Source organism: Rhinatrema bivittatum, chromosome 4, assembly GCF_901001135.1.
Source record: "Rhinatrema bivittatum chromosome 4, aRhiBiv1.1, whole genome shotgun sequence".
NCBI lineage: Eukaryota > Metazoa > Chordata > Amphibia > Gymnophiona > Rhinatrematidae > Rhinatrema > Rhinatrema bivittatum.
Genome location: NC_042618.1, coordinates 163,832,008 through 163,841,874, shown reverse-complemented (window position 1 = coordinate 163,841,874; position 9,867 = coordinate 163,832,008). Strand labels below are relative to the sequence as shown.

The following is a 9,867-nucleotide window of genomic DNA, read 5'->3' as shown; positions in this document are numbered from 1 at the left end:
TAAACTTTTCAACGGGGGCTCTATCTTCCTATCCTGCAAATCTTTCAAGAATACGACCCCCTCTACCGGAATAGTAGTATGCCTGGTCACAGCTGTGACCAGATCATCCATCAGAATCTGAAAACACTTCTGGAGTGTCTGACAGGAGAGGATATAGCCACTGCAGGACTCTCATTCCTTTTAGAGCCAACTCTGGAAACTCCCACTCTGCCAACATTATCTCCTCCACCTCAGGGTAGAAAGGAAAGGCAATGGTGGACTTCCATTTCCCCTTGATGACTGTATCCCACACTAGGAGTTTGGGGGCCTTTGGTTCCTCCAGATAGAGACAAGCAAGCACCTGCTCTATGAGAAAACCTCTCTCAGTGAAAAAGACAAATCTGCATGCTGTGGGTGGGCTTCTCCATCCCACTCCCCTGCTGTGTTTATTGATAGCACTAAGAAAAAGCCACACAGTTCCCCAGCTGTCTGGCACTCTCCCTCCCCATAGCCGCCATTCCTGGCAATGACTCACCCTCAGCTGTCTCCTCTGACAACTCCTGCAGACTGTGTTCAAGTTTGTGCCACTTTTTTTTTTTTAATAAACTTTATACACAAAGCCAGGAGACTACAGCGGAGGGAGCAGGGGAGCAGGTAAACTTCCTCTCAGAAATAGAAAGTAAAATACAAAACTTATCTCCCATTATTTTTTTTTTGTAATTGCTCCCTCAGCCAAGCTCAACCAGGCATCCCTCTAGGACCAGGAGTGGCTTAGTGGGTGCGCACTGGTGGGTGAAACCAGTGACCTGGCCCCTGGGTCTGATCGCGAATCCAACCATCAACTGGAGGTAGAAAATACTGGATTCCTGCTGCTGGCACCACCCATAAGAAATGGCTTTCATGTCACAGAGGGAAAACAGTGTTGGCTGCCTCCTTTTGCTGATAGGGGAAACAACCCACTTGTTAAGGGTTGGACTGGTGTAGCAGGATGAGCTGGAATGAGCAGTTAGTATGGATGAGCAGACTAGATAGGCCATCATGTTTATAGGATACATATTATAAGAACATAAGAAATTGCCATACTGGGTCAGACCAAGGGTCCATCAAGCCCAGCATCCTGTTTCCAACAGTGGCCAGTCCAGGCTGCAAGTACCCCTAAACTAAGCATGGCTATGTTAGTAATAGCAGTGGCTATTTTCTAAGTCAACTTGATTAATAGCAAGTAATGGACTTCTCCTCCAAGAACTTATCCAATCCTTTTTTAAATCCAGCTACACTAACTGTGCTAACCATATCCCCTGCCGCACATTTTACTTTCAGAAATTAGCGCCTACCCAAAGGTAGGCGCTAATTTCTCCGGGCACCGGGAAAGTGCACAGAAAAGCAGTAAAAACTGCTTTTCTGTGCACCCTCCGACTTAATATCATAGCGATATTAAGTTGGAGGTCCCGAAAGTTAAAAAAAGTAAAAAAAATTGAAAAAAAAATTGAAATAGGCCCGCGGCTCGAAAACCGGATGCTCAATTTTGCTGGTGTCCGGTTTCCGAACCCGTGGCTGTCAGCGGGCTCGAGAACTGACGCCGGCAAAATTGAATGTCGGTTGTCAAACCCGCTGACAGCCGCCGCTCCTGTCAAAAAAGAGGTGCTAGGGACGCACTAGTGTCCCTAGCGCCTCTTTTTACCGCTGGCCCTAATTTTAATAAATTAAAATACTGTATCACGTGCACAGGAGAGTGGCCTGTGCGCTCGCCCGCTCTCCCGCGATTTTACTGTATCGGCCCATTAGCTAGCTGTTATCTAGCTAACTCTGAATATTGGAGTTAGCTTGTTAACAAGACTCACTAATTCAATTCCTTCCAGTTACACCCCTGGAATGCCCCTAACTTATTCGGCTAAATTCTAACCGGCTATCTTATTAGCTGGCTAGAATTTAGCCAGAAAAAGGCTGAAAATAGCCAGGTAAGTCATTTACATGGATAACTATTAATTTATCGTCTAAATCGATCTCAAAACTGTCATCCAAGCCATTCTATCCTCTAAGCTCGACTACTGCAACTCCCTATACCTAGACCTCCCCTACTCCACCATCAAACCACTACAGATACTACAAAATGCTACTGCAAGGATAATCAGCAATGCACGCAAAACTGACCATATAACCCCCATCCTCAAAGAACTACACTCATACACTGGCTCCCTATCTCATCCCGCATCCTTTTCAAAACACTCACTATCATACACAAATCTATCCACAAAAATAACTCCTCCTGGCTCAGCGAACCTTTCCAATTCATGCAATCTGCCCGCCCCTCCAGAGCAAACCGCAAATGCACACTACAAGTCCCACCCCTCAAGAAGGCCCATCTCACAGCAACAAGGGACCGTGCTCTGTCAATTGCCGGCCCAACTCCCTGGAATTCTCTACCTTCCAACCTTCGCCTGGAGCCATGCCCATTTAAATTCAGGAAAATGCTAAAGACTTGGCTATTCCATCAGGCTTTTCCTGATGAACTTAGATAATCGATGCTCCCCCCCCCCCCCCACCCTCCCTTCCTTTCCTTACATAGCTCCTAGTAACATGCACCCTGTAAATCTGTAAATATGTTTTTCCCTGACTATTCTATTCACACCGTTTTTTAGTTCCATTTTCTCAGGCTCCCCGTTAGAGCCGTCTTCCCTCTTCTTCGGTTGTGTGTCCCCATCCCTGTTCTTTGTAATTTCCACCTTCTGTTACAATGTAAACCAATATGATGTGTATTCTAATGTCGGTATAAAAAAGCTGTCAAATAAATAAATAAATGGGTGTTGAATATGAACCTCAAGATACATATCTTGGCTTAAGACTAAGTGCTTCTGGGAGTTTAAATTCACTACAAAGACATTACAAGAAAAAGCCTGAGAGTCTTATATGCAACAAAGTAACCTCTGGCCCAATACAACCTCCCACTAAAACTACAATTTAAATTATTTGACAACATCAATCCTCTTATATGGGAGAGAGGTGTGGAGACTTATGTTGAATGGGATGGATCCCTAATAGTAATCCTACACCTTCAGTTCTGAAGACAGATATTCTGTCCACAGAAACACCCCTAATGAGTGCAGAACAGAACTAGGATGCTTCCCCTTACTATTCACCATGCAAAAAAGAATATTGAAATTCTTATGTCATCTCAATAACAGCAACACAAACTCCACTACCAGGCATTCTGTGAAGTAACACAAAATCCTGCAAAAAAATACATAGTACCTATGCAGCAAATCTGCCACACCAATCTAACTCTAAAACTTGAAATGCAAACATCTACAACATAGGCTATGAATAAAAAGGTGGCAATGCAAACAATACAATGTTTCCTACAGCTCAACTGGGAGGTGCAGATGGAAAACAGAACAAGACTGCTACCGATCCCATTTCCTACACGGAAAACATGCTAGCAGAATCTCTCACCTTGGTCACAAATGCAAAAAACAGACAGACCCTCACCATATACAGAATAAATGATCATAGACTAGAAACAACAACATACAGACAAACTGAACTGGATAGTCCAAGACGCCAGACTGTACATACAGTGCAAGACAGATAGAAACAAACATGCATCTCCTGCTGTGCAAAATACAAAGATATCAAAGATGCACATTTTCCAAAGCTGACAACTTCCCACAAAAGAATAAGCAGGAAAAACTGTATAATCCTGGGGAGCACAGGAACAGATATATGTGGCGTCGTACCATCAGACTAGAAAAGAAATCTGGCCAGCAGAAATATGAACCAGCAGCAGAATCTGAGGCAGGACCCGTCTACTGTTCTTTCAATAACTTTTATCTTTGCTTATCTATTATTACTTGTACATTTTTTTCCTTTCTTCTCTTTATTTTAATCATCCTATGTAATTCTCTGGCAATGCATGTAAAATCGACATGCCAATAAAGTTATCTGATTCTGACAGCCGGAGAGAGAGCAGCCCTAGCTGGAAAAGACCAGCGAGAGGCGGAAGAGACAGCGCCCCCTGTGGCCAGTCCAGAGAGAGAGAAACTCTCCGACAAAGAGAAGAGAATCAGGAGCTTCAGAGCGACCCCAGCGGGGAAAGGCTAGAGAGAGAGAGCGCGAAGGGAGACAAAGTGTTTCCTTATTGCCAAAGACCATAGAGAACAAGGAGATAGAGTGTCCCTGTCCTTCGTTTCTGAAAGCGAGGGCACCATCCTAGCACGGAGCTACCATGCTGTCGGTCGGTCATTTAGGCCGGGCTTCCCTGCGGCTCTGCACCGCGCACAGGTAATAAGATTACGGCAGTAACCTGGAGGGGACAGCGATTGCGGAAGGAGGTGCATGTGGGTATGCAGTGATGGGGGAAGATGGGTTGTGGGAGTGCAATATGGAGTAGAAGGGATTATGGAATGTGGGGCTAATAACTAAATGAGGGAGATGCAGGGGATGGAGGGTAATAAGTGGGGATGAGGAATGTGGGAAAGCACTGATGGGAAGCAGTAACTAGAGAGGAAGTGGGAGAAGGCAGGATATAGGTGTGCAGTGACTAGGGAGGAAGTGGTGGGGAGGTAAGATGTAAGGGTGCAGTGATTAGAGAGGTGGGAAAGCCAGGATACAGAGGTGCAGTGACTAGGGGGAAGGTGGGGGGGGAGGCAGGATATAGGGGTGCAGTGACTAGGGAGGAGATGGGGAAGGCAGGATGTGGGGGTGCAGTGACTGGAGGATAATGTAGGGGTGCAGTGACTGGGGGAGGCAGGATATGGGGATCAGTAATTGGGAGAGGAGGTGAGGATATGTGGGGGGACAATGACTAGTGGAGGGGACATGGCATAACAGGGCATGTTTCACCTAGAAAACTTGGTTGACATTTATTTCTGCATATTTAAAAGGATTCACATAACAATAAATTGCTAGTCTGCCCTGTCTCCCTGAAAGCCAGATAATTATGTTTCTTCTGGGCCAGTCTTAAGTGTTCAATTACTGGGAAACCAGTTCTGAAAGATGAATGCAGAACCTAAAAGCTTCTTATGAGGCCGAAGACTTCCTAAGACTCCAGTGAGTTTGCATTATTAAGCCAGAGGCACCTGTCACCTATTTTTATTAGCACAATGAACCTGATATATTGGACTCCTAGACTAGTGTGTAGCCCAGGTACCAAGCCTGGGGTTTGATGTTCTCCTCCTTCTGGATTGTGTCTCACCACCTTTTTGTTTTCATCTCAGGCAACAGCTGCTAAGACTCTGTTCTGTCAGGATGGTGAGGATGAGCTCTGAGATGAAGAATGAAGTATTGGCCAGTCCTCCTTTAGACAATGCAACCAAGGAGTACCCCCCGAAGATCCAGCATCTGGTGAATGAAATTGCTGGCCTGACGCTACTCGAGATCTCTGAGCTCAATGACCTACTGAAGGTGCAGACCATTCTTTGCTGGGCATTTGGGTTGTCCAATGAGTCATGGATACTGTTCCTGAGCCATCACCTGTGGGGACAGACAGGGCATAGCTGAGTGGTATCTGTGGTTGTGAGGAATGGTGTCTCTGGGTGTGAAGTAGATTACTAATTATGTATGTTTGCTAACAGTTCCCTCTCCTCCTCCCTATAGAAGACACTGAAAATCGAAAACATGGGGATGATGCCAATGGGAGCAGTGATGTCAGGACCAGGTGCACAACCAGCTGCACAGGTAATTGCCATTTAACGCCATGATGAGACAGCAGAGCCTAGGACTGTTTGACCTTTTGTGTCTGGATCTTGAGTTCAGCTTGACTCGCTGAGTTCCTTAGTCTCAGCTTGGCTGTCACTACCATTAATGTCACTTAAATAACTTATCTTAGTTGACCTTCCCTGTAGAGAGATGCCCAGAACTGAGCTGGGATGGAGCAACATCACTACAGAAATTAAACATAAAATAAGCTTTGTAAGACTGAAGCCTTTGGGTTAGATATATGCATTTTTCCCATTATAGATTCATACACACCGACAAGAGGGGGTGGTTAGTGTCATGAATTCTGTAGTTATTGTGTTGAAGCAATGAAATCAAATGAGTGTGGGAACCTCTGGCTCAGGCAAAACTAGGCTTGGTACTCAACATTCTTTTACCATGACGGTAGAGGAGGGGAGGGGATCATGGCTGAACTTTTTTCCTCTCATGATGTCTGTTGGGTTCCAGCATGTTTTGGAGGAGGACGATGCTCCGACGAAGAAGGAAAAATCTCTCTTTACGGTGAAACTGACAGAACTGAATGCAGCAGATAAAGTGAAATTGATCAAGGAAGTGAAGAACTATATGCAGGGTCTCAACTTGGTGCAGGTGAGGGGGCCCAACATATTTAGAAGCTCACAGAGTGCCCAGCAGCTGTCACTCATGCAACTGAGAGTGTGAGTCATCCATATATCACATAGTTTGGGCTGCAGCCAAAGATTGTGTGTGCTTCCTTTCTGGGTTTCTGCTCAGCCTAGAAGCAAAAATATATGGACCTCCAGGCCCATTACATCTTCCCATTGTGCTTTCTTAGCACAATATTTCAGACTCTACTTGATTTCCAGCTACTGTCACTTCCCTGCCACCAGGACAGCACTGTACCTATCTCATGTCTTTTAAATTGCAGAACTGTTTTTGTCCTACCACTTTCACTTGAAGGCTATTCCATGCTTCCACCACACTTTGTTACCCTGTCAGGAATGTATGTATACAGTTGTTTGTGAGCAGGGTCCATTTCTGGAGCATTTCACATGGGGTAGATTGATGCCACAAATCCCTTCTTTTATAGTTTATGGCATTCTCATATCAGAATCTGTTTTTTCTGAAATGTGTTGACGTATGCCAGAAAATGGAAAAGAATAGTTGATTTCCCAGGCTAATTGAGCTTCAGTTTTTTGCTCTGATATTAGATCATTCTTTGTTGCATTGGAGGGTTTCTGGGACTGTTTTGGGTGCATGAAGGGCCACATTGATGGAGTTACTCTGTTGGACAGGGAATATATTAGGATTATGTTTTCTCATTTAGAGGAATTGTAAAACAAGCAAACAGTAATAACTTCTTTATGCTCCTCTTCCTCCCCCCCCTTACTTTCTCATACGCCTGACAGGCAAAGAAGCTGGTGGAATCCCTGCCACAGGAGATCAGGGCAAATGTTTCAAAGGATGAAGCAGAAAAGATAAAAGCAGCGCTGGAGGCAGCAGGAGGGAAAGTGGTTTTAGAATGAAGAGTTCAGCTTCCGCCTTTGCTTTCTTTTTTTGTGGGACCCATGCCATGAGGATCGCCTGAGTCCCCACAGCTGCCTTGGATCAAGGATTGTTACAGCCATTGCTGGAACTCTGAGCTGAGAGTCGCTTTGTCTGTTCTGGCATTTGTTGCAGAGAACTTCACCAGGATCTTAGAAACTCTGACCCTTTCACATTTACAGGAAATGTGTGTGTAAAATCAAACCAAAATTCAGTTGTAGAAAACTTCCCAAAGCGTCTCGCTACTAGTTATTCCTCCTGTGTGTGTAAGGACATTGTCATACACACTCAGGGAGTTTTCACAGACTGCAGGGAGCTTGCGGCCTTGCCCTGATGATTACTTCAGAAGATTCTGCTGTTTAATCACAGCTGATTATTGCTGCATGCTCTCTTTTTGACCCATTTCCTGTATCTGTAATTACTTTTTTTTTTACACACATTAAACATGAACTAAAATGTGTGATTTCCTCCTTGTGTGTCTCAAAGTGCATGTGTGCAAACCTTCAGTATGTAACCAGCATCAAATGATGCTTTCCAGCTACAACATCTTGAAAATAAAAATATCCTCCCAGCAGATGAAGAACAACCAGATGAATTCATTGCATCTAGGGTCTGATTCACTAAGGCCTTTATCCCATTCCTGGTCTATTGGATAAAAACTTAGTGCATCAGGCTGCTAGGGGGGAACTCTGATAAAGAATACATTTCCCAGTCAAAGGCTGTCATCCACTGGACTATCACAGAATGTTAAGGTGGTTGTGCGTTCCTTCTCAAAGTAAAGGTCGTTAAGGAAGTTGAAGATTTATGACAGCTAGGTCAGTAAATCCAGCCTGATGAGATTGGATTTGTGGGTCTTTACTTTGGAAGGTTATCTAGGCTTTGGCTTGATAATGAATGCATCTGGGCCATGCAGTGCTAATGTGTAAAATGCGGGGTAATACACTGCAGCCAGAGGTGAGGTGAGGCATAATTGGATTAATTGCCATCTCATTTGAGCTTGGGCCAGGGATCCTTTCTTGACTAGGAATGGCCATGAGAAGAGACGGATAGAAGAGCCACGCTTGTGTTCTTCCTCTGTCTCAAGTGATGGCTTCAAGGAGCCAGGGCCCTGGCTAGCAGGTAGTGACTGCAGCAAAAGAGATATTGTGATAGCATTGTGGGGACAGATAAAATGTATTCCACAAATTAAAAAAAAAAATGTCAAAAGAAGAGCAAGTGTCTGCCAGCATGGCTAAATGGAGCTATTAAAGGGTATTAAAACCAAAAAGCTGTATTTTAAAAAATGAAAAGCAGGACCTAATGAGGAAAATAGAAAAGCACCTAAACGTTGCCAAATTATATGTAAAACATTAATAAAACTAACCAAGAGAGAATTTGAGAAGAGACTTGGCAAAGAGGCAAATAATAATAAATACTTTTTCAAGTAGGTTAAAAACTAGAAACCTGTGCTGAAGTCAGTTGTATGTTAATTGACTTGGGGATAAAAGGGGTTCTTAGTGAGGATTAAGTCATAGCAGAAAAACTAAATGAATTTGCTTTGTTTTCACTGAGCAGGATGTTGGGGAGATAACCATGCCTGAACTATTTGTTGCAGGTGATGTTCCTGCACATGCCCAGATCAGTCCAGACAAGCGGGTTTTATTCATCCCTACCAGGAGATGGAGGTAGAGAACAAAACTTTGAGCACTGCCACATATACAAGCGTGCCACCTGCAGTCCCTCACTATTTCTCTACCTCCAGCAGATGGTAGAGGTGCTAACCCTGCAGTACTGACTGACTGGATATTTTAAGGAAAATTGCTCCCCGAGGTGACAGGCTCCTGCAGAAGGGTTATCCCTCGGGTTGAGTTGGGCGAACGGGGGAGGTTGGATGCCCCTGGCCAGCTTCAGCCCATGACCCCGGGACCCCCCCCCCCCCCCCCCGACAGCCAGTGGTCTGGTTCCCCCCGTGGGTCCGAAGCCCCTCTGCCTGCCCAGGACAGGGAAGTACCCTTACTTCTAGGCCTTTAAATCTTTGTTGTGGAAAAAAAAAGTCACCAGCATCTGTCTGCTTTTGCAATAGCAGAAGCATGTGGCAGGTTCTGCGGCCTAGCAGGATGAAATCCTCAGCGAGATCGTTGGGTGCAGGCCGGGCAGTAAGTGGGCGGATCGGGGGATCATTCGGAGGAGATTCACTCCAGTGGGGGCTGGCAGTACTCCCGAACGAGCCGCACGGTTTTCAGTCACTGCAGCGGCCTGTTCACTGTGCTGGCGGGAAATTCTTGGGGCAGTGCACCCTCTTCAGGGTTTGACAGCTACCGTGTGGTGCGCACCTCCCCTTCACGATCCAGATTTTTATTTTGCCTTGCTTTATTTCTTGGTGCTTGTTATGACAGACAAGCAGCTCAGAGAGATCTGCAGGGCCTGTGGTAGCCCGTCGGTCGGCCTGAATGACCTCCTCTGAACAGAGTGTGCTGGAGTGGAGAGGGGGTCTGAAAGGCAAGCAAAGCCGCAGAGGCATTTGCGGACCGTAGTGGTGGCGCTGGGATCACAGGAGGGAGTGGCTATGGCCACAGAAGCGGAGCTGGATAGAGGGGCTTCTCCCGGAGGGTCCCCGTCGCTCCTGTCTCCCATGGTTCGACCTGGGGAAAAAGGTCCGGATATCTCGGGCCCTAGCAGCCCCAAGCGCTTTCG

General features: G+C 45.6%; 1 protein-coding gene across 1 annotated transcript; it reads left to right on the top strand.

The window, feature by feature from the left end:
- The first annotated feature begins 4,007 nt into the window (after positions 1-4,007).
- MRPL12 (mitochondrial ribosomal protein L12) lies at positions 4,008-7,654 on the top strand. The gene is made up of 5 exons (XM_029599094.1): positions 4,008-4,257; positions 5,193-5,379; positions 5,572-5,652; positions 6,139-6,279; positions 7,059-7,654. The coding sequence occupies exons 1-5, from the start codon at positions 4,202-4,204 to the stop codon at positions 7,173-7,175; spliced, it is 582 nt and encodes a 193-aa protein (XP_029454954.1). The 5' UTR covers positions 4,008-4,201; the 3' UTR covers positions 7,176-7,654.
- Positions 7,655-9,867: the final 2,213 nt, after the last annotated feature.